At 53.8% G+C, this 24,562-nt stretch overlaps 1 protein-coding gene across 3 annotated transcripts; it reads right to left on the minus strand.

The window, feature by feature from the left end:
- Positions 1-1,818: 1,818 nt before the first annotated feature.
- PDK2 (pyruvate dehydrogenase kinase 2) lies at positions 1,819-24,227 on the minus strand. Of its 3 annotated transcripts, none has more exons than XM_050934730.1 (11): positions 24,094-24,227; positions 19,533-19,674; positions 15,965-16,036; positions 11,604-11,788; positions 10,751-10,840; positions 10,096-10,173; positions 9,495-9,571; positions 8,840-8,938; positions 8,158-8,265; positions 7,693-7,806; positions 1,819-3,415 (listed from the first exon to the last, which is right to left on the minus strand). In XM_050934730.1, the coding sequence occupies exons 1-11, from the start codon at positions 24,212-24,214 to the stop codon at positions 3,275-3,277; spliced, it is 1,227 nt and encodes a 408-aa protein (XP_050790687.1). In that variant the 5' UTR covers positions 24,215-24,227; the 3' UTR covers positions 1,819-3,274. The 3 variants fall into 3 exon arrangements, with proteins under 3 accessions (XP_050790687.1, XP_050790686.1, XP_050790688.1); XM_050934729.1 differs by lacking the exon at positions 24,094-24,227 and adding an exon at positions 23,109-23,383; XM_050934731.1 differs by lacking the exon at positions 1,819-3,415 and adding an exon at positions 3,434-4,018.
- Positions 24,228-24,562: the final 335 nt, after the last annotated feature.

Consider the following 24,562-nt stretch of genomic DNA (forward strand, 5'->3'; position numbering starts at 1 on the left):
GCTTTCCTTACAGCAATGTGCCCCCCGCCCCGACAGCGGGGTGCTGAGCCAGGGCAGCAAAGGTGCTTTCACCTGCTATACATGGAAGGAACGACCCTACTGCAGCAAGGCACCTCGAGGGTGGTATAACTGCACCTGGACCAGGGCACGCGCTGGCTGGCACAACTAGCCTAGTCATAAAAACCTCCCATGCCTCCCCGCTGGGTCTTGGGGTAGGAGGTGGGGGGCGTGGGCCAGGCCCGTAGGCACATCAGTGCCCCACAGGAGTGAAGGGAAACCCGACAGCCAGTGGAGCTGGGCCCAGGGAGGGGCTCGCCTTCGCTCCCTCCACAGCCCAAGGCTGCGCTCAGCCCCCCGCACCAGGCAGCTACCGGAAGGGGCCCTGGGTGAAACCTGACCTGGGAGCCTGCCGCCTCAGGTTTAGAGTCCAAAAAGTCAGCAGGTGACCTGGGGCCAGGGCACGGGGACACACAGTGTTCTGTGGTCAACCCCTTAACTGAAAGTGGCCCAAGGGGGTGATCTGTGGAGCAGGCAGGTGGGGGGGGGGGAAGAGCCCTTCTCCCCAAGGAAGCTGGGTCCAGGGAGGCCGCTGGGGAGAGGATGCAGAGCAGCTTGTACACGGCCCTGCTCACGTGCAGCCCAGCCTGGGGGCCCAGGCGTCACTAGGTTTGCAGACGCAGAGCGGAGCCTGCCAGCCCTCCCCCTCACCCCTCTGCTCACACAGTACATGCTGTCCCAGCCACGTCCCGGCTCCCCTGGGTTTGAATCCCACGGGCTGGGCAGGAGTCCTCTCAAAGGCACAGGGGAGGTGGTTTCCAGGGTTTGAAATGCAGTCAGCTCCTCAGAGCTTTACATCAACACAGCAGCTGGGCGAGGGAATGTGAGTGTGAGGCGCTCTCTGCTGCTCTGGATCTAGGCCTCGGCTCTGTTCCCTCCCACGTGGCTGGTTCGGCTCAGCGGGTGTTGCCAGAAGCAGAGGTGCCGGTGTGGGACCCTGCCCTGGCAGGATAAACAAGGCCATGGAGCGCTCTGCAGAGCCAGACAGCCCCCTGCCTAGGAGCCCATGGCCAAGCAGAACGGGAAACCTGACCGCCAGGTCACTGCTCTGCAGAGAGCAGCACACGGCCACAGCCTGCATCGTGCCACGCTGGGAAGCAGGACTCCTGGGTTCCATGCCCAGCTCTGCCAGCGACACCCAGTGCCCCCTTGGGAATATCGTTCCATGCTTGCTAGGAAAAGGGTCTCTCTGGCCAGAGGATCTCAAAGCTTTATGGGAATCTGAGTGTCATCATATTGATGGTAAACTAAAGCAGTGAGTTACCCGTGGTCACACAGCAAGTCAGTGGCCGAGCTGAGGACCCAAGAGTCCTGGTAGTTTTACTATGAATCGGTTTTCCTACAGCAGCATTGAGGTCCCATTGTGCTGGGAGCTGCATAGATGGTAAGCCAAACCTTGCTCTGAAGAGCTTACACGTTAAAAAGACACAGAGAAGTTGGGAGGGGAAACTGAGGCACAGGGCAGCAATATGATTTGCCCAAGTTCAGCCTGCAGGTCAGGGGCAGTGCTACGAACAGAACCCAGGGCTCCTGCTGCCCAGCTCAATGCTCCATCCAGTATGAAAGACTACTTACCTTACCGATGGTTGAAAGGGTTAATTGACTGTAGAGGTGATTGGATCCAGTTTTAACACTCCACTGACGAAGTGGTTTGGGCCCATGCAGAAGGCAGGGTGCAAAATCGACTGCTGGGGGGGGGGGTGTTTGCTGCACGCCAGGCCCCCGCAAAATGCAAAGAGACCACCACCAACACCAGGCCGGTTTTGGTCAATGTCATCTTTACGGATCAACAATGGGATGAACGCCATGACTAAACCCACCGTGTCTTGGGCAGAAACAGGGTTCCGCCCACAGCATAAAAATCTATCTGCGCAGATCCTTTCCAGAGTACATAAAACCATGCCATGGAAATCAACCACACGTGGGCATGCAGGGCAGCAGTGTGAAGACACAGGGTGCCGAGGGAAGCTCCCCAGCAAGGACAGAGACAGCTAAAGGGTCAGGAAGGTGGGAGAGGGGACAGGCAGAACAGGGCTCCTCCAGAGCCCAGGCCTCAGACAACACTGAAGAAGTTACAGTCCCTCAGACCCTCACCAGAGCAGCACTTGTCTTGGCCTTGCAGAGCAAACTCTTGCAGCTCGCCTCAGACCGCCTCGTCTTCCAGCCAGCGCCACACAGCGGGTGAAGTGGAAGGGGACCCCAGTGCCGACAGACCCACACAGCTGCATTGAGCTGGGAAGAGGCACCGTAATGCCTCGTGTATAAGCACAGCCGAGAGAGAGAGAGAGAGATGGCTGCTGCATCCCATCTGGGAATCTGGGGGGACCCCATGGCAATCTCCTTCCCCAGGCAACAAGGGGAGCTGTTCTTGCCCCAGGTGGCTGTTCTAATGCCTGGCCGCACCCCCACCCCAGTAGGGTAGGGCTGAGGACAGGCCCCTCCCTTTCCCTGATGCCCTTCCACTGTCCCAGCTCAGAAAACAGCAACCCTGGCACCTCCCGGCAGCCCTCTGGGCCACATGCCCCTAAGCATGGAGGCCCCCTAGCTCCCAGCACCTCCCCCGCACCACTCACAACACACCTGACTTTCCCCACACCTGGGGGCTGGTACTAGGGACCCACTGGCTGTTCTGGTGCTCAAGCTGGACCCCACCCCACTCCCCACTGGTGCTCCAGCCCCAGCTCCCAACTCCCCCGGCCTAACAGACCAAGTCAGAGCCCATGGCCCTCCTGGCTCTCTCTGTAGGGCCCCATCCACCCCACACCTAAACCTACAAGGCTTCCCCACCTGCCCCCTCCTCTCTCCCCGCATTTGAAACTCTACAGCCTGAGGGCTGATTTCTCCCATAACCATAAAAACCATCTCCACAGCTTGACTCCTGTCTTCCCCCTCCCAGTGGCAAGCGGAGGCAAAGAATAGATCTATGGTGAATAAAAGGATTATAGGTAAAACCCCCAACAACGGGGAATGCCCAGAGCCTGGCCGGCTCTCTCTAGGGTGAGGATCGGGGGCAGTGGTGGACATGGGCTACTGCACGCTACATACCATAAAAAGAAAATCATTCACGCTCCTGGGCGGAGCGTTAGTCAGACTGGTCCAATAGGAAGAGTCCATCGCTCGAGTTCTCCTGATGCGGTTTTTGTGATGTGGATAGATTCTCCCGCCCCAAGCCTGCTGGTATCTCCGTCTCCAAGCGCCACCAGCCACCCCCGGGGGCCTAGGTCACCCGGTAGGTGGAGGTGTTCTTTGGTTCCGTACTGGGCACGCACCAGTCGTCTGCCTCCTGGATGGTCTGGTAGTGGCGCCAGGCCGACTTGTTATACACGGGCAGCCTCTCCACGGACTCTGTCGACAAGGCCTGTGGGACGCAAGGCAGCCAGGTAACTGCACGTCAGTGGACAGGAGAAGTGCTCTCTCTGCAGTGAATCTGTCCCCAAACCCCCATGTCCTCCAAGCATCCTCTCAATGACACAGCCAGCCAAAATGAAAAATCCCTAGGATACGTCTGGTAGAATCTGGACAACAGTTCAAGACCAACCTCTGCTGATTCCCTCCTGGTCCCTACTCAAGGCAGATTTCATGCCAGGTGTTAGCCTGTAAAGTGCTTTGGAATCCTTCCAGACACAAGGCATCAGCAATGTTCAGCCCTCTTCTGAAGCCTTCCATCCAAGGAACCCAGGAGTCCTGGCTCCCAGGCCCCTGCTCTGACCAGTATGTTCCCTTCTCAGTACAGGAGTGTGATATCAAAGACTCTGCTAATGAAACCCTATGATTCTTCGCTTCCATTTCCTGGCCCCGAAGCGTGTGTGCTGGAATTTGCGTGTGTGCAATTTGCATTCAGAGAGGGGCAGGCAGAGGGGAAGCAGTCTCGGCAGGTCAGATCTTGCATTGGTTTCCCCAGGGCTTTTAACTGGAGCTGGCTGAGAAAGGGAATCCCCTTCCCACGGGCATTTTCACATTTCTGAAAAAAGTTCATCGCGCATTGGATGAAATGTCAAGTCTAACATTTTTCACAGGGAAGGATTTAAAGACAGGTTCCATTTTGGGACACTTGAAAGGGAATTTTCCCAGCTGACCTCACAGAAGGCTCCTGTCAATTTCACCTGTGAAACTGACGAGGGCCTTCCAAGCCCAGCTGCTGGAGGGGTGGAGAGCCAGAGGGCTCTGTCGCTCTGAAAACCCCCCAGCTCTGGGAGGCAGCAAGGGGATGCCTGGCCCCTAGAGCTTGGGGGGTGGGAGAGTAAGAGGCAGTGAAGCCTGCCTCTGTTACAGATTCGACTAAACTTTTATTGTAACAGAATCAGCTAAACATTCCACTACGTTTTGTCGTAAAACTTCCAACCTGCTCTACTTCTAACTCCTCACCAGCTCCCTCCACAAGGAAGATTTTAATCGTGTCTCCAGGGGTTTTTGCACGAGGGTCGGTCTGAATGCAGGGCTTCTGATCCCCTTCCCATGCACCAGCTAAGGACTGAAGCCAGGAGCAGTTGCATCAAGGGACTGTCTATATACTGATGTTAGCTACAGCTGGGTGAATAAAAAACAACATGAGTTGCTTTAAATGATCTAAATCAGTTTTTAAAAATATGAATCATTTTTATTTTTTGTGTTGCTAGTTTTTTACTTTTTCCCCATTTTAATAAGCAATGGTGGATGTTTCTTTCCTTAATTAGCTTCCTGATTGTTGACAGAATTTCAGGTTTTATGCAGAATTTTGTTCTACTACAGTTTCACACACAAAATATGCATCTGTGTTGAAAGAGACAGCACCAGGGCATCAACAACATCTTTACCGTGAGAACCGCAAACTGGCACAACAGCGACAAGCAGATACCCCCGACTATGTTTGCAGCCAATATATCGAACTCCCACAAGTCAAGAAAGCTGAAATGCTTCAGCCTGGCTCACATGCCGCCATTGGTGTTTGAGGCCAATGGCACGTGTGTTCTTGAATTATGTTGGCTCTCGGATTTTTCCCAAGCACCTAACTTCAGGCTCCTCCTTATTTTTGAAAATGTTGGCCCGTGTGTAGAAGAAAGTCATTGAGAATATTTGTATTGTATTGAAAGTCTAAGTAACTTTTCACTGTTTACACCGGAGCAGTTTTGTTCTGAACTGACACAGATTTTGTGCAGTGCTGTTATAGCTTCCTACAGACCATGAGACACCATCTCAAAGCAGCACCGGCTCCTGCCAGAGCAACAGATGCAAAACCTGCAGACATATCTCCATTGCTGCGATGACCAATATCCCCTCCAACACAATTTTCAATATTCCCGGTCCTACACGCTACATGTGAGGTTCCTCATGCAGTGCTTCAAATGCCACAACCACTACCATGAGGGTGAAACCAGACAAATCACTATGCTCTTGAATGAACTCATGCAGAAAAGTGATAATAAGACAAAACTACCGTCCACGGGCACTTTTAATTTACCCAATACTAATTTCTCCCTACTGTTACTCACACCTTCTTGTCAATCGTCTATAATGGGCCACTGTCTTACCACTTCAGAAGTTATTTCTCCTCCTTTGGTATCCTGCTGTTGATTTATCTCATTAGACTGACTTAACACTTGGTAAAGCAACCGACATCCTTTCATGTATTTATACCTGCTCCTGTATCTTTTACCTCATTCATCTGATGAAGTGGGTTCTAGCCCACAAAAGCTTATACCCAAATAAATTTATTAGTCTCTAAAGGTGCCAAAAGGACTCCTAATTTTTTTTTTTACTTTTCACAAAGCGATCACTCCAGATCTGATCTTTCAATACTCATCTTCCTCAAGGGAAATCTACACCTTCAACATGTGAGCCTGGGACTTAAAATTCCTAACTCTGCTAGACATTCAAAACCATGGACTCCACAGGGTTTTATGGCTCATTGCAACAATTTGTAACTCATCCACCCTACTACCTGGCTAAACCTTAACTGCCCGCTTCAACCCCCTTATATGTAACAGCCTAACCCTTAACTGACAACTTCATTTCAAGTGGCTTCTATAGCATGGGTAACCCCTTACGCTTAACAATCTGTCCCAACTTGTATTTAGCTAAGACTCTCTGATCTCCTTCCCAAGGCGAGAAGAGCTTTGTGCAGCTCTAAAGCTCTTACCTTCCATCCACAAAAGCTGGTTCAATAAAACCTCACCCGCCTGGTCTCGCTCAAAAATGTTATGCCAATAAAATAAAAGTTTAATAAAGGTACAATATTAGCCCGGATGCTGCAAACGCCTAGTCATGTGCTTGACTGTAATCCCACTGACGTCAGTGAGATTAGGCATTAAGTAAAGTGACGTGTCTGCTTAAGCGTTCGCAGGATCAGGGTCTTAGATTTTCAATTTATTTTTTTTTTACTTTATAGCCGTTTTGTAAAATTCATGTACAATAACCTAATTGTAGTGGCACTGGGGGAAATCAATAGTGTTTAAAATTTAGTTTGTGATAAAAAAATTAAAATTCACAGTTGCAATAGCAGGTTTTCAAATTAGCTTTTACAAAGCCTGCACCCGATTGAAACCTGATTTATTTTAATATGATTATTAATATTTAAATATTGAGATTTAAATGATTTAGTAATAGTGTGACTTAAAACAGCTACTCACTAAGAGCAAAAAATCCCTGATGCAGGCAAGCCCTGAGACTCCTAGCTCTGGAGTACAAAGGAGTCGTCTGTTAGTTACACATCACCTCTCAGCATGACCCAGCATGTAAATGACACCCTGAGAACCCGCTCCCATAGCCATGGGCAGGGCCAACTCAGACCCAAGCTCCTGCGCCACTGGCTACCGGAGTCACCCTGGCTATGTCGCTGATCTTATTCAGGTATCGATCCTGAATGGAGCCACGCTTGGGCTGGGAGACAGGTTGAGCCTTTGGGGGTCAAGTGAAGTGGCTAGGAACAGAGTGAAACTGACCCATGTAAGCTTCACCAAGGAGGGACAGCATCAATGGGGACAAGGCTGTAAGATCTGGAGACTCCACCCACCGTCACTGACATGGGGCAGGGATCATTTTCTCCCCTGTTACAAAGGGAGAGGAAAAGCCAGGGGCTGGGGACCACCAGCAAACCCTTCCAGCATTAGCACTTATCTCTGGTCTCCACTGCGGTAGCATCTGCACGCCTCGCAATCTTTCGTTCATCTTCACAGCCCACACACAAGGTTGGGCGATGCCGCCGGCCCCGCGCTACAGACAGCAATGAACTGAGACGCAGAGAAATTAAGGACTTAGCTACAAGGGAAAGTTCTACTGGAATAAGCCACGGTCTGAATTTAAACCAATGTAGTTATACTGGTATAACTCTCCATGACGACACACTTATTCCAGTATAAGAGCGTCCATACGTGGAATTATACCAGTATAGTTCTACTGGCACAAGCGGTAAGAGTTTCCTGTGTAGACAAGCCCTAAGGGATTTGCTCAAGGTCACGCAAGGAGTTTGCGGGAGAGCGGGAATGTGAATGCAGGCCTCTGACATCCTAGGCAGGCTCCCTAACCACTGGGACATCCTTCCTTCTAGCTCCTCCCCTCCACATAAGGTGCCTGCCACTGACAGGACTGGGAGGACTCCGGGGAGCGGCTGCCTGACCCAGCGGGTTTGAGAAGGAGAGATGTGCGGGCTGATTTACGCACCTTCAGGTAGATGACTGCGTCTGTCCCAAAACCCTCCATGGAGAAGAGCTGAAGGTCCCCTTGGAAATACTTGGCATACAGTCTGGAAATGGGCAGGCCGTAACCAAAGCCAGCCTGGCAGGGCGGGGAGAAGACAACAGGAGGTTATGGTTGCAGAGGTCTCTGCAAACTGCCCGACCACCAGACCCTAGCTCCCAGCATCACCCCACCCAGACATCAGGAACCCCCCCAAGCTCTCCTCCCATTCCCAGGTGGCCTGGCTGTCAGACAAAGGCCCTCTGCCATCACCACCACACCATCCAAGCAGATCAGCATAGGTGCAGGCTGCTTACTGGAATCCCCTGCACACGGTTCTGGAGGTGGAGGGTGGTTACCTGGGAGGACTTAGGGAATTCCATCCACTCACCCACCCACAAAATCACCTGCAGGGACACCCAGTGGGGCCTGACGTGATCCAATACATACCAGGGGTGTCCCGCCCGAGCCGGGCTGGGGGGTGGGCGCAGTGGAATACATGTAACTGAAGAGCCGCTCGATCTTCCGCAGCGGAACCCCGCCACCTCGGTCGCTCATCTGCACGACGGGACATTGCGTCAGCAGCCCCTGGCGACCCCCCACGTGCCCTACGCAGCGGCACGTTAGCCATTCCCATCCCTACACCCTGAGGGAGAAATCCCAGCAGCGCCTGATATAGAAGAAGCATCAATAGGCCCTGACAGGGTGCTCTGGCCAGCCCTCCTTACTGGAGAAAATGCCCCTGTGAGGCTGGGGGAGCAGGGAAAACAGCCTCAGAGTTCAAGATGGAGGCTCCCAAGCAAGGGCTGGCTACGGGCATCCCAGAAGCAGCAGAGATGAGCTGCGCTGGAGAAGGGAAGCTAGACAGCATTTGGGGGGTGGGTGGGCTAAATACCCCCCACACACACACACGCTCCCTGAAGTCTCGGGCCCAGGGGGACAGCGAGTCAGATAATCAAACAGAACTCAGGAGGGTCCTCTTGCCCAATCCTCTATTATCCACTAGCCCACGTGCCCTCAGGCTACCTGCTGCACTGCAGAGTAATCCCAGGACAAATGTGAGCTCCTTGGGGAATTAGCCCGATGCTGAGGGTCCCTTTCTATCCATCGGACCCTCAGCCAGGCCACCTACCTTGATAGAAAGATCTTCTTTACCCAGCGCTACCATCACCTTGATGGGTGGTAGTCGGAGGCTGGACTCGTGACTCTCCACGGTGGCTCGCATGGCATTCTACGAGGGAACAAAGACAAGAAGCAGGTCATCAGGGATTTTGTAATGACAGACTGTCAGCCTCTCTAGCCTGGCCCCTGCCTGCCCTGATGCTTGAGGAAGGTATAAAGACTCCCACAAGGCACCTATTTGTGCAGTATTTGTAAAGGTAGTAAGTTCCTTTCTGACCCTGAGATGGTCATCTGCACATGCCCTGAAGCAGAGACCTGGTGGTCCTGGATTTACCATGAGTCGATTCCTTCTTTAAGGAACTAGCTTTAGTAAACATTTTAGGCAAAAATCCTGCAGAAATGAGTTCCACAGGTTAACACTGCGGATGAAAATGTACTTTCTTTTACCCATCTCTTAACTTACTCTCCTCGTACATGTACTCCCTGACCTCCACCTCACCCATCGCCACAGGCAGAAGCTCAAAACTCCAGTGCCTACTATAAGGAACCATCGGTGGGTCAGGCAGACAGGATGCCAAGTTCTACCATGGTTCTCTCCAGCTTCATCACCTCCTTGCAGAGCAAGGAGTGCTACTGGTGAAGGACCATAGAGGCAGGAGCCTTACCTTGAAGAGCTCAAAGAGCATGTGGTAGAGGTGAGACGGGACATAGACAATGCGGATCGGCTGCTTGGAATTGTTGGCTACAAGGGAAAGAACACAGCGGCTGTAAGGAAAATGCTCCTATAAGCTGCTGGCCTGACTCCCCCAGCCCAGGAAGGACTGATGCCCAAGGATGGCTCAGGCCCATCTTTCAGGGCGCAGTTTCATTCTTCAGATACCAAACTCTCAGAGTAACACATGCAAAGCTACCCGCTGTGCAAAGCAGGCAGCCGTGGCCCAGAGGCCTTTCCTCTGCTTCTCTCCCCCTGCTATTCGGCCAACCATGGGGGCCACCTTGCTTCCTGCAGCTCCCTTTCTCAGCTGAGCCGCTTCAGCAGTCTCAGCAGGGTGGTAGCTGATCACTCCCAGGCCCAGCTAGGCCCTGCTCCCCGTAACGGGCCAGCCACCTTGTAACAGCTTCCTTAGAAAGCTCCTCGTCCTCAGCTGCTCCCTACCAACCCCTGCACCCGACAAGCAACTCACCTTCCCACCAGGCTCATGTGCCACCCCACGAGCATCCCCACCCACCCCTGTCCCCAGGGGCTGCGTGTCCCTCTAGACTCACCGCTGACCTCCTGGATCTCCAGATTGGGCGAGGTCATGTAATACTGGTCGCACAGCAGCTTGGCCATGTTGTAGGCATCTGGAGAACAGGAAGAGGTGGGATCGGCACAGATTCTACCCAAGAGAGCAGTGCTCAGTGCCTGCTTCCCCTTGGCACAGGCTCAGGACTTAGAGAGGGGACGGGAGACAAGGAATTTCAGCATGGACTGCGCTGGAGCAGGATATTTGCTCCCGCAACAAGGACAAGCTGGGCATCAGCCGAGTGAACTTCCCCCGGGCTGCCTTGTGCCCGGGTCCCCTGCCTGACAGGGACCCCTTTTTAGGGATAAGGGAAGTTCAGTCACTGTGGCCCACCAGTGCTTGGCATCTCTGGGGTATCCCCAGGGGCAGTCTGACATTTGGCACATGAATGCTTGTCCACCGGCACCTAGGCTGAGATCCACCAAACTCGTCACACCGAGAGGCTTCCAAACAAACAGCCTTCAGCCCCCGCTGGCCTGGCACGGATCAGAACTGGATCCCCCTGCTGATCTCCAGAGCCAGCCGGTGTCTCCACTGAGACTCCAGTACAACCCTTTAGCCTGCTGTGCTCCACCACGCAGAGCCCACCACCCTTTTGTGGGGATGCTGCCTCTCTGCCATTATGGGGCACAGACCTCTCACAACCTCGGACACGTCACAGTGGGGGTCGATGCTGCCAATGTGCTTGGGGTGAGCTGGGTTGGTGCTGCCATCAAAGAGCAGGCCTGCATGGAAAGAGAGGGAGGGGAAGAAGAGACAAGGGGAGGAGAAGGAGGAAGGGGCTCAGCACAGACTGAAACATCTGAGTCCAAGGGGGAACCCAGAAGGATCAAGAGCTTGCGTGTCAGTTTCCATCTCTCCTACCCTGTCACTCTGTCCCAGTACTCCCCACCCACCCACAAATTTCACCCCTCGGCCCCAGTCCCCTACTGGAATCTCCCTGCTTATAGAGTCTAGTCCCTGATTCACTCTAGTCTAGCCCAGAGGTCTTCTGGGAGGTACATCAACTCATCTAGATATTTGTTTAGTTTTACAACAGGCTACATAAAAAGCACGGGCAAAGTCAGTACAAACTACAATTTCATTCACACTGTGACCTGCTTATACTGCTCTATATGCAAGGACAATATTAATATTCCAGTGGATTTATTTTATTATTATAAGGTAAAAAGGAGAAAGTCGGCAATTCGTCAGTAATAGTCTCGAGCGACACTCTTGTGTTTTCAGGTCTGATTTTGTAAGCCAGTAGTTTTTAAGGGAGGTGAAACTTGGGGTATGCAAGACAAATCAGATGCCTGAAAGAGGTCCAGTCCTCTGGGAAGGTCGAGAGACACTGGATGTACATTTTCAATACTCTGCCCATCACCGCAGCATCTGATCCCTGCCTCATTCCACCTCTCCTCTGCAGCCCACCCCCGACTCGATCCCTTCCTCTCGCCTTTCCCCTCCATGGGAGACAGCAGGCTTGGATGGGCGGTTGCCACTCACTGTGCTGGTTGATCAGCATGCGGATGGAGATGCGGCTCAGATAGAAACGGTCCAGGAAGTACTGGATGTTCTGGTTGGACACGGGGTCGTCCCCGTAGGCCTCCTTGTACTCGATCACCCCCTGCGCCATGGTCGGCACCACGTCATTGTGCCGGTTACGGATGGTGATCAGGGCATCCGTGAACCTGGAAAGAGCAGGAAGGGAAAGCGGGGGGGGTTAGTTCCTGTGAGACGGGAGCAGTTCATCATGGAGCAAGGCGAGGACAAAGCCTGTTTCCCAGAGCCTGGAACAAGAGGGCTACAGCAAGGAGGCAAGGGACAGCAAGACCCCCAGTCTGCTCCAAGAAGGCACAGCAATCCAGTCCAGGTTCCCCTATGGCTGAGGGAGCTATCCTCCACTCTAACCCTAATGTATCAGAGGGGTAGCCGTGTTAGTCTGGATCTGTAAAAGCAGCAAAGAATCCTGTGGCACCTTATAGACTAACAGACGCTTTGGAGCATGAGCTTTCGTGGGTGAATACATCTGACGAAGCGGGTATTCACCCACGAAAGTTCATGCTCCAAAGCGTCTGTTAGTCTATAAGGTGCCACAGGATTCTTTGCTGCTCTAACCCTAATGCGGGCTTTCAACAGTGCGCAGCTGCCTGGGAAATCCCAGAGCAGATTCCACAGCACAGCCGACATGGATCTCCAGGACGCATGTAATATTAGAGATGGCTGAAGTGCCAGAGCTGGAATTTCAGCTCTGGATTGAGGGGGCGTCCCGGAGGGAGCTGGGATCTGTGATAACATTTCAGTGACACTCAAGCCCAACCCCAGCCCAAGTGGAGGTCTCAGCCAGGATCTGGGAGCCGGGGCTGAGGAAGCAGGAAAACATGACTGTCGGATTCAATGCGGCCATACAAAAGGAACCCTTGCTCAGGAATCGGTTCATTGCTAGATGCAGATGGTAAAAATCATAAATAGTTACACAGAGAAGGCAAAAATGTTCAGCAGGGATTCCAGCTGTGTATCTGGAATGTTGCAGGAGGATGTACCCATCGCATTGGAATAGAAACATGTACCATTTGGAAAAAGGAAGAATGTGAGGGCCCATATAACTTACATCCAAGGGCCTTAAAGCAACCAGCTGAATCACTAGCGTTAATTTTTAACCGATCTGGGAAAACAAGAGAAATTCCAAATTGGAGGCCTGCCACTGCAGTCCCAATATTTAAAAAGGGGCAAAGGGATAATCCAGCGAACTATAGATCCATTAGGCTGATATGACTCCCAGGCAAATAACAGTCTCCGATTACACTGGTCTACAATTTTTGAGAAGTCCTCTGCTTCAGAGATAAAATGTGATATTTATTATGTATTTTGATGTGCTGAATTCAAATATGACAATTAAAACAACTGATTGGCTACTGTTTCTAAGATATTTAAGTTTTTACATTTTATGTCTATGTATATTGTGCAGATAGTAGAGTTTTAATCATAAATTGTAAACCTAGGTCTTTTCATGTGTTTATGGTTGCTTTACATGATAATATTTCACCTGTCCTGTTTATGTAACACACTAAAAATCAGCAAAAGCGTTATATATATAAAATGTATTATGAAACATAAGGCAAGAAACTATTATGTAGATAGTTTAGTCCTATTCAGTGTCTACTCAGCACTTCTTGGCTTGTCTCTTGTATTCATTAAATGGAGCATCTCTTGTCACTGTCCAGCAATAGTCTGCAAGCATTGATGGGCTCCATTTGCCCTGATAGCCTGCCAGGAGATTCCACTGCTGTAGTCTGGAGCCCAACAGCTCTGCCTTACTCTTGGGTAGTTCCAAATCCCTGACAAGGTCATTCAGTTCACCTTGTGTTATGAGGTGTGGTTCAGAGGAGGAGGACGGGAGAAAATGTGGGTCCTGTGACATTGACGGTTCAGGACCAGAAGTTTCATTCTCTTCCTCTTCCTCGTCTGACTCAAGTGAGAATGATTCTGGTGCATCAGGAACCGGCAGTCCTTCTCCGTGGGGCACTGGGTGTATAGCTGATGGAATGTTTGGATAATGCACAGTCCACTTTTTCTTCTTTGACACACCTTTCCCAACTGGAGGCACCACGCAGAAGTAACAATTGCTGGTATGATCTGTTAGCTCTCTCCAAATCATTGGCACTGCAAAGGCATAGATTTCCTTTTCCTGTTCAACCACTGGCGAAGATTTGTTGCACAAGTGTTGCAGCATATGTGTGGGGCCCACCTCTTGTCCTGATCTCCAATTTTGCAGCCAAAATAAAGGTGATAGGCTTTATACTGCGCTTTTGTGATGCAAAAGTCACTTCACCACAAACATAGCAGAAATTATCTGCATTGTTCACACAAGTATGAGGCATCTCTGCTCACTTTGGCTAAACAGAAATGTGTCCCTTTGCAAAATCAAACACTGACAAATAAGAGAGCACGACACTGTATGATTTCTAGAGCTGATATAGGGCAATTTGTTCAGCAGAGTGATGTAAGCTTCGTTATGATTGCATCATCCATGACTTCTAGGAATAACATGATGCAATTCATATCATGTATGACGCAATACCAGCTTCAGATTGCATCATTCATTGTTTTGCCTAAAACGCAAGTACCGTCCAAACCCAGTCATAGATTTATTCATAGATCCAGTCAAAGATGTATTTTAGTCATTTCTGGTTTAAATTGAGATCCCTTCCCTTTATAACTCACTTATCCTCTGCCATTCCCAAGTCAAGGGTCGTATATACTGACCCAATAGCGTATCTTGAAAACTAGAGCCAATCAACAATTTTAAGCATCATTTTCGTTCTCAGTGACCTAGAATTAGTAAAATTGGACTACATTTATTTCAGAAGCATTTTGGCTGTAGAGCAGTGTTAACTGTTCTAGCAAAGAATTAGAGACAAACAATACAACCAAAGCCAGTCAGCAGGGCTTAATGGAAGCTAGGTCTTACCAAACAAACCTGTTATCTACTTTTTTGACAAGATTACAGGGCTGGCTGATCAAGGTGACTGCGCATAGTATCCTTAGATTACTCCAAGGCCCTCGACTTAGTACCAGATGACATCCTGATTTTAAAAACCCTGTATTTTACGGCATTAACAAAGTGCTCATTAGATGGATTAACAACCAGCTCAATGACAGTGTTGCTGTTACTGGGGAGATATCACTGAGTGGGGCTGTTTCTCACAGGGTCCCCCAGGGACTGGTTCTCGGTCTGCTGCTATTCGATATCTTCTAGATGATCGCTAAAAGTCGTATAAAATTTTTGCTGGTTAGGTTTGCAAGATGACAAAACCGTGTGGGATAACAGATAATGAGGAGGACAGGTAGTCACCTGGTCAAATGGTCACAAATTAATCCACTCAAATGGATGTTTACTCCTCTGGGATGAAAGAAAGCAGATTACACCTACAGGAGGGGAGACTAGGTCTTGGAAAGCAAGAACGCACAGGAGGACTTCGGGGTCATGCTGTTGCTAAGGGGCCTAATGTGATGCTGGGATGTGTAAAAAGGGGGAATTCAAGCAGAAATAGACAAGTGCACAGCACTGGTAAGACTGCTATTAGAATACTGTGTCTATTTCTGGTCTCCCTGCTTAAAGGAGGATGTGGATGGACGGGAGAGAATTCAAAGGAAGGCCACACAGGTAAGCCTGGTAGCGAGAGGCTTAAGGAGCTCCACTTAGGGTATGCCTACCGAATCGGGGATCAATTTATCATGTGTAGTGTAGATGCAATAAATCAATCCCCGATCGCTCTCCCGTCAACGGCTGAACTCCAGCTTGGCGAGAGGAGGAAGCAAAGTTGACGGGGGAGCGGCGGCCGTCGATCTCGCGCTGCAAGGATGCGAAGTAAGTGATTCTAAGTCGATCTAAGATATGTCGACTTCAACTACGCTATTGTTGTAGCTGAAGTTGCATGTCTTAGATTGATTCCCCCCTAGCGTAGACCAGGCCTCACTCAGTTTATGGAGGAGCAGGTGAAGAGGTGACTTGGATCACGGTGTATAGGCACCTGCGCACGGGAAAGGTTTTGTCTAGCTGGGGGTGGGGCATTGGTCTTGCTGACACAGGCATAACAAGATCCAATGGCTAGATCCAATTCAGCCTTGAAATATGCTGCAGTTTGCTAGCCAGGAGGGTAATTCAACACGGGAGCAGCTCACCACAGTGGTGGACTCCCAGTCACTGGGAGTCGCCAAGCGGAGATTAGATATCTGAAAGATACGCTTCAGTCCAGGGTTTGGGGAAAAGCCTTTGGCTTGTGGACACAGGAGGTCAGACAAGATGACTGAAGGGTCCCTCCAGGGCTTAGTCTATAAACCCAGTCAGCCCACACTCAACTTACTGTCCCAGGGTGCCTTGGTCCTCAGGGTCTTTGTCCAGGAACTCCATGATGTCCAGCAGGCTCTGAACATACCTGTGGGGGAGTGGGGAGGAAAAGCGATGCAGGCTCCATTTATATTCCACAGCCACAGGTTGGGAGCACAGATTAATGCAGAGTGGCCCCCATCCCCATCCCTCAACTGGCAGGCACCCCAGAGAAACTGTGTGTGACAGCAATGCCCCATTACCCATCTCCATGGAGGGAAGAGGATCCACAGAGTCTAGGCACAGCACTTTGCAAACAGGAATTGCTTCATCCACTGCTGAAATGCAGCCAGCTCTGGAGTGGGACACAGCAGCAGCGCACACACACCCCCACAAGAGTTTAGGGCTGGAAGTGGAGAATGCTCGGGGATCTCTAACAGGCAGGATCGCTGCTTGGCACCCCCAGCAATGCAGCAGCCAGTGCTTTAGCGCTGAATTACAGGGAAGGCTGCCTCCTACAGAGCCACCACCACAGCTTCCAGCAGCACTTGGGCTTCCTGAAAAAGTCTCCCATCCAAACACCAACCCAGCCCAACCCTGCTTAGCTTCACCTGCCAGGATCTTAACCTGCAGCCATTGGAGCTTGGGCGAACTGAATCAAGGGCACTCCCTGCCTGCTACTGCAGATTCCCAAGGTCCATCTCTGGGAGCCCAGCCTAGGCAGAGCTGCTCGCTCACCCACCGCCTACCACTCTCTAGAGCACAGTCACCCAGCCCTCCTCCCACAGAGGGACGAGAGACGGACCTAGCCTAGAGCCTTGCCTGATAGGAAGTAAAACCAGTGAAGGAGGAGCACAGAGCAGCAGCAGCAGCCGGGGACCAGCGACTTCCCGGGACTGCACCTTGCCAGAGACTTTGGGACATGCAGCGCACCTTGCCCTCCACGGCCTCAGCTTATCAGGAATGTCTGTCAGTCGAGCCCGAGCAAGCAGCCAGTCAGCACGGTAGAAGCCCGTCCCTTCCCCTGGGTCACAGCGTCCCTCCGGACACACAGCTCCTTCCTGAGGGCACCATGACAGCTGCGAACTCCTAGGCAGGCTGGTTGTAAGTGTGGGGGTGGAATGGTTTCCCAGGGCTGTGTTATATCTGCTTGGGAATTTAGGTTACAGGGAAGCAGCTGCAAAGGCCCCAGTCCTGTAAGATCAGGAAGTTTTGCTCATGGGATCCCAAGGGTGCAGGTGGATGAGTGCAGGAGCAGTTCACCGCCAGAGGTGATGGGGCTGATCCCGCCACCACTCCCAAGGGGATGAGGGGTGGAAGGAGAGTGCTTGTTTGGGCCCCATCACCAGAGCTACCATGCAGCGCAGCATGGTGCGGGTCTTACACCAGAGAACAAGGAGTGGAGTAGCAGGAGGGCTCTGGCTGGTTTGGAACGGAAGGGACGTGGGAAGGTCAGGGTACTGGAGCAGTCTGGATATCACTGGAGCACTCAAGCATGTTGGCAGAACGGGGTGTGGGGAGGTTAGGGCTAGACTAGCAAGGGGGGTGCAAGGAAGGACTGAGGTGCATGAACATACGTGGGGAGCCCAGGGCATCAGGGGAACCACTGAGGCAGGATGGAAGGGCACTGGCAAAGCTGGGCTGCAAGGGCATTGGTGTTCGGACGCTCAGAGGGGGCAGGAGAAGCTGCTCGACAGCAGACCCCACTGAGCGCTCTAAGGGGCGTTGCGATGGGGGCTCCCGTGGGTCTCCCGGTCAAGCCACCTGAGCAGATGTGAAAGACGGCAGAGCTCCATGCTAGAGAGGGGTGCAGCCAGGGGACCTCCCTGGCCCCTCTGAGGAGGGGCCACTTAGACATGGAGTCGGGGAGGAAGGAACAGATGGGAGGGCTGAAGACGCACCAACCTACAGGTGACAATCACGGGTGGCAGCTTCACCAGCCACCCCTTACTTCACAGCCCCTCAAACCTCTGGGGTGCTCAGACCTTGCAGATTAATAATAAAGGAGTCAAAGAACAGCACAGGGTTAAAAGCCACCCCCGCCGCCATTGGAGCAGGCAGCAAAAGGTTAACAGCCAGCCCCTTGGGATCACTGATGCAGAAATGCACCTTCCAGGAGGGCAAATTCCAGGGAGCAGCCTAGCTGCAGGCAAGGGCCAGGTTACTATTAACTCAGGCTCCTGCCCCCCCCCAGCTCCCCGGGGAGTGGGATTCAGCTGGTTTGGGCAGCCTCTGGCCCTGCCGATGCAGCAGGAAATAGCTGGCTGCACAAACAAGCTGTCACGTGATCCCTGGAGCCCCAATGTAGGACAAAGTTCAGGCTGCTGCTGCCTGGTAGTCAGGGGCTGGGTACTGGGGGGGATCTTAAAGGGACATTTCCCATTTCTTCTCCCTCCTGTTGGCTTAGAGAGGCGCAAACCTACAAGAACCTGACCAGAGCAGCTGGTGCCTTTGAAATGACAACAAACCGGTACGAGGGGGAAGAAGATATCCAAGCATGAGCTGCAGGCCGGCAGGCTTTCAGGGGTTAAATACAGTCGCTGCCCCAAAACCTGCAGTAACCAGCGTGACCTGGCGAGAGCATCACAACGGCTGGAGTAACAGGGAATAAGCACTTCCCCCAGTTCCTAGAAAGCCAAGGGCGGTTTGGAAATCTCCCTGCTCCTCCGCTAAACCCAAACGGGTTCTGCCCAGAGCCGGGCGAAGCATTAAGTGAAAAACCCCCAACTGTTATGTATTGGGCTGATCCTGCTTAGAATTCCATTGTCCTGGAGCGATTTAACGAGCTGGTCCATTGCTGGCCCACATCTAGTCTAGAGAGATACGTTTCTCAGCATGATCTGTCAGCTAGCTGTTCTTTAGAGGAGTTAAGCCCTGTCTACACTAGAGGTCAAAAATGCAGTAGCTAACGAGTGTACACAACCTGGTTTCCTAGGCTTGGTCTACGCTAGAAAATTGAGTCAGCTTAACTACATCCCTCGGGGTTGTGAAAAAGCCCCACCCCTGGCCAGCGCAGTTAGGCCGACCTAAGCCCCAGTGTAGACAGCGCTAAGGCGATGGGAGAATTCTTCCATCAGCTTAGCTACCGCCTGTCGGGGACATGGAGTACCTACGCAGATGGGAGAACCTCCCATTGGCGCAGGTAGTCCCTACACCAAAGCGTGACAGTAGCAAGCTGTGCCACGGTAGCATTTCAAGTGCAGATGAGCCCCTAGTCTAGATGTGATCTCTTGAGTATGAACTGTCTCAGCCTCCAGCCCTCCCCAGATACCACTGCAATTTGACTCCCACTCGTGCCACTTCACACCCACACACTCAGTATGTCCATTCCAGAGCCCCTCGCCTGGCAGGGCCTTTGAGCTGCCATCCTCATTCTCCTCCTGCATCAGTTACATGTAAACCCAGACCAGGTGAGCAAGGTGTTTGCTGAGAAGGAGAGTTGGTGGGTGCGATGGGATATGGACAGGCTGGCAGTGCCTCCCTACACACACAGGCTAGCAGTGCCATGCTCCTGCCCAGGCTAGCCGTGCTGTGCCCCCCATATACACACACATTAGCAATGCTGCCCACCCCCATCCCCTTGACTGGCAGTTCGTCCTACTCACCAGCTTTGCACCAGCTGCACAGAGGGCGTGCTGATGACCCGGTCTGGCAGCAGGTTGATCTCCTTCATGATGTTGGCCAGCCGGACGGGCAGCTCCTGGCGGAGGAAGGCAAAGGAGGTTTTCTCGCAGGCATTGCTGGACCCTAGAGATAGAAGCCCCACCATTAGAAGAGCAGGATCTCAGTGACCCCCAGCCTGATGATGAGGATGTAGGCACCTATCACCCACCTGTCTTGCCCCCGATACCAGCTCAGGAGGTACATCAGACCACCCGTTGGAGTCCCAGGGATCAGGCACTCAGCCAGAGCATTTACCTGGTTCCTCCGGCCCCTTCTCCCACCACAGCCCCCTGCATCAGAAGATCTCATGCTGATCCATAAACATTACACCTCAGATCCCCACTGAGTACAGCTTTAGCCAATCTAACCACTAGGCCACATTCCCTTGCAATTGGCTGAACTCCATCAGGGTCTTGAACCCAGCTCTCAGGATGGGGAGGGTGAAGAAAACTGTCCCCTTCACTTCACCCTCCGTCACACACCAGCCCTGCTCATCTGCCGCTTACCCCCTCCATGCTGCTCCCTCCACCAGTCACCTCACCAGCTGCCAAGCTCCAGTTGGGGACACTGCCTAGGAGACCCACAAGGGAGGCCAGGTCGCACGCTAACCCCAGGCTGCAGCCCATTACTGCCCAACTTGGGAAATGGGGAGAAGACCCCCATCGCTTTGAAGGCCTGTACCCACAAGGCCGGGCAGGTGGGGTCATCTAGTGGTTTGAGCAAAAGACAGGAGTCTTTGCCTGGCTCTGCCACTGATTACAGAGTGAGCTCAGGCATTGTCACCTAACTTCTCTGTGCCTCAGATCCCTCCATCCGTACACATCACTCCAAATCACAGGGCCTCCAAAGAGTCCTGTACGGTTACTTTTCATCACTGCCTCCCCAGGTTGGGAGTGGGTAATCTGCACGCTGGCTGCCTTCCCCGGGTCCAGGAGCCATTTCTCAGGCTCCCTCTCTGGAATTAAACCCTGCAATAGAGAATTCAGCACAGGGGTCCCCAGGGACCAGGGAAATTGCAGCGCTGGGTCCTCGTGGCCCCAGGAACCAGAGCCTGGCACTGATGGTAGGTGCAGCATTCAGCGCACACACAGTTTCGAAGCATCGCTGCCTGTTCCTGAGCTCTGACGTGTCCCTAAGCACAGCACAGCACGATTGGGGGTTGCCTAAGGAGAGGTTTGCCCTGCCACCAAGGGACAGACAGATGCTAGGAGCCTTAATGACGGGGAACTCCCAACACTGGCCAGCAGAAAGGAAACGGACAGCCTCATTGGCAGCAGCTCCAAGTTCTGCAAGGAATCCAACCGGCAAACACACTCAAAAGCACCCGGGTGACAGGGACACGGGCCAAGATGCTCAAGGAGGAAAAAGAACTAGGAAGTGATTATCAGAGTAAGATCACAGCAGGGAGAAGAGAAGATGTGGGAGGCTGGCAAACAAGGGAACAGTTCTGGAGAGAGCAGTAGCATGTGTACGTGTGTGTGTTTAACTCACACGCACACATAATGTACAGATGTAACCTGAGCTACTGCACGTTCGTCCGTCCCCGGCAGTTTCTATCTAAACAACGGCACAGATTGTTCGGAAAGCAACGGGCTATTGCCAGGCAAGTGGCTAGCGGAAGGGTGAGAAAAACACATGTGTGGGTGTTCGCACATGCACGGGTGTTCGCACATGCACCCACACAGTGGCATGCATGTCAGCAGGGTGCCGTGCAGCGCAAGCCAGCCAGGTATGGCAGGGGCTTTATCTAGCGTTTTGAAAGCACCGTTTGTTTCCATTTGTTCTGGAAAGAGAAGCCACACGAAATGGACACAGAGGACGGCTAGTGCTGGGGGGTGGCATGGTTCTAGGACGCGGCAGAGGACACTGGATCCGCTATGAGCAGGCACCCTCCCCTTTTCAGCACATGTCTAAGGACAGCCAGAAGAGAAGGGGATGCTGTGGTGCATCTCAAATAGTTTACGGCAATAAACCTCTTCACCTTTTCCTTATCTCCTTCAGACCACAGATCTCCATGTACATCAGTGAATCCATCCTCCCAGCCTCCCCAGGGATGTGTCTCGGTCTCGCTACCCCCGTGCGACTGAGGGGGAAACTGAGGCACAGAGCCGGGAAGGGAGTCAGCAGCAGGGCCAGAAACAGAACCCAGGAGCTCCCTGCCCTAGCTAGTGGGCTGGGAACCAGCAGGGAGGGGCTGCGGCTGCCTGCAGTGGTCTGGAGAGGGAGGGGCTATATCCCAAACCCCAGAGAAAGACAGCACCCTGTTGTTTTCAAAGAGGATTTTCCGGGGGGGGGGGGGAGAGGATCCTTGGAGGGTTTGGGTGTATCAGAGTCAGACTCCCCAGAGCGGGAAGGGAGGGCAGAATATGTGGTGTGGGGGAGATGGACGGAGGTACGGGGTGTATTCCAGCCTCTCATCCTCTCCCCCGGCTGTTCCTTAGAAGAGCAGAGAGCAAACCTTGCAGTAATCCAGGGACAAGAGTAGCCGTCTTCTCCTCCCCCATAGGAGGGGGGGGAGTGTCCAAACAAATTACTCTCTACTCTGCCTGCACTGATTTAATGCACCACTCTACCCACTGCTTTCCTCTATGTCCTCCACTTCTCAGAGAACAGGAGCCTGCTGCTCCCCACACCCATATATCCCACTCTCAGCCCTATAGTCCTTCTAGCCCTTTCCTAGCCCCCCTGACTTGGTAATTACTCCCCCACATTGCATCGCCAGCAGGGCCAGAACCAGTGCTCTCCAGCACCAAAAGCCCAAGCCCCGACCCACTGAGCCAGAAGGGCAAATTGGCCCCCCAGCCACAAGAGGGAACCACTTAGCCACTGTGTTAAGCCCACGCCACCCTGTCTGAGCCCCTCAGGAATTCAGACCCCTTGTCAGGCCACTATTATGGACCTCACCTTCCCCCCTCCGCCCCCAACCCCATCACCACCCCCCACAGCACCACTGCCCCATAGCCAGATTGCCCCTAAACCCTGGGAGCAGGGGATCGCTCCAAAATCCCTGAATTGTTCTAGAAAGCTGCTCCCCACTCCCACCCACTCCCTTCTGTCCCCAGGGACTATTCCACAAAGAGAATAGGCAGCCGGCCCCACTCCTACCCCCCTGCCCCAGCGGGTTGTTAGTGAACATGGACAGAAGGGAGCCCCTGATCCCCCCAGCCCCGTACCCCCAAGGGGAGGGGAAAAGCAAAGTCCTGAGCTCAGCACACACTGCCAACAGAGCGGGGAGAAGGCAGCCCTGCCTCCAACCTGCCCCATGGATCCCCTCCCCTGCCTCCCCAGGGGTCTTTCACCAGGGAGGGAGCAGGGGGAGGGGGGCATTTATTCCAGTCCAGGAATTGCTCCTTGGGAGTGGGGGAATAGGAAGAGTTTGTCATCCTCCTGCCCCATGCCCCCTCCCAGCCCCAGGCAATGTGTGTGTGTGCAAGGGGGGGGGTGTAACTACCACAGTCCAGGAACTGCTTCCCGGGGTGGAGGGAGAGTCTGCCCCTCCCAAGCCCCGGGGTACTTACCTGGGCGGTAGGTGCAGGGAGCCGGCTGGGCGGCGGAGGGGGATGGACCCAAGCAGGGGGCAGAGGAGTGACAGACCCCGGGGAGTGTACACACGGGGGAGGAAAGTCCCACGGGGAAGGGGACAGATATAACCAGAGGGTATTTAAATAGCCTCCTCCCCAGGCTGGGTTCTCGGAGATGGCGGCTGTATGTACCCGACGGCATTTACCGCCACAGAAAAGGCAAAAGGGTATTAGCCCGGGTGGGGGAAGGACCCGGGGCATTTGCTGGGGGCAGGGGCCGGGGGGTATTTGCCCCGGCGGGGGGAGGGGCGCTGGGGGAGGGACCCAGGGGGATTTGTCCCGGAGGGGGAGGGGCGCTGCGGGTATTTTCCCAGGTGGAGGAGGGGCCCGGGGGGATTTGCCCCAGCGAGGAAGGGGAGCTGCGGGTATTTTCCCAGGTGGGGGAAGGGGAGATGGGGGAGGAGTCCGGGGGGAATTTGCCCCAGCGGGGAAGGGGTCTGGGGAGGGATTTGCCCAGGTAGGGGGAGGGGCGCTGGGGGAGAGGCCCGGGGGGATTTGCCCCGGCGGGGGGGGCAGTGAGCGGGAGAGGGGGCCGGGGGTATTTTCCCAGGTGGGGGGGGCAGTGAGGCCGGGGGGGGCCCGGGGAGATTTGCCCCGGCGGGGGGGGGCCCGGGGAGATTTGCCCCGGCGGGGGGGGGCCCGGGGAGATTTGCCCCGGCGGGGGGGGGGGCAGTGACCGGGGGAGGGGCCCGGGGGTATTTTCCCAGGTAGGGGGAGGGGCCCAGGGGGATTTGCCCCGGCGGGGGGGGCAGTGAGCGGGGGAGGGGGCCGGGGGTATTTTCCCAGGTGGGGGGGGCAGTGAGGCCGGGGGGGGGCCCGGGGGGATTTGCCCCGGCGCGGGGGGGCAGTGACCGGGGGAGGGGCCCGGGGGTATTTTCCCAGCTGGGGGAGCAGCGAGGCGGGGGGGGCCCGGGGCAGGTACCGAAGTCCAGGAACTGCTTCATGGAGAGCGGCGAGGGCGAGAACTTGCTGAAGTGCTCGATGTAGGACGGGGCCCCGGCGGCCCGCGCCGCCTTCTCCAGCAGCGCCCGCAGCAGCCGCATCGCGCCCGGGGCCTCCGTGCCACTGACAGCGGCCTGCGGCGGGGCCGGCCAATCCCGCCCCGCCCCCGCCGCCCGCAGCCAATCACGGTTCAAAAACATCCCCCGCGGCCCAATGGGGAGAGCTCGGACCCACGTGAACCCTGGGACACGCCCATTAACCCTTCCCTGCCCAGGGCCCTTCTGTGCACCCGCTCTCTATCCCCTTAACCCCTTCCTGACCAGGGCCCTACAGCCCCCCTAACCCCCCCATTCCCTTAACCTCTTCCTGACTACAGCCCCCCAACCCCCACATTCCCTTAACCCCTTCCTGACCCAGGCCCTACAGCCCCCCTAACCCCCCCATTCCCT

Source organism: Gopherus flavomarginatus, chromosome 25, assembly GCF_025201925.1.
Source record: "Gopherus flavomarginatus isolate rGopFla2 chromosome 25, rGopFla2.mat.asm, whole genome shotgun sequence".
NCBI lineage: Eukaryota > Metazoa > Chordata > Testudines > Testudinidae > Gopherus > Gopherus flavomarginatus.

Excerpts from the sequence above, each read along its gene's own strand:
- PDK2 (XM_050934729.1), bottom strand. The coding sequence starts at position 23,313 with ATGCCGTCGGGTACATACAGCCGCCATCTCCGAGAACCCAGCCTGGGG. Across the intron at positions 10,841-11,603 it reads CATGCTGATCAACCAGCACA|GCCTGCTCTTTGATGGCAGC; the intron begins GTGAGTGGCAAC and ends CTTTCCATGCAG. Across the intron at positions 10,174-10,750 it reads CGTGTCCGAGGTTGTGAGAG|ATGCCTACAACATGGCCAAG; the intron begins GTCTGTGCCCCA and ends CCTGTTCTCCAG.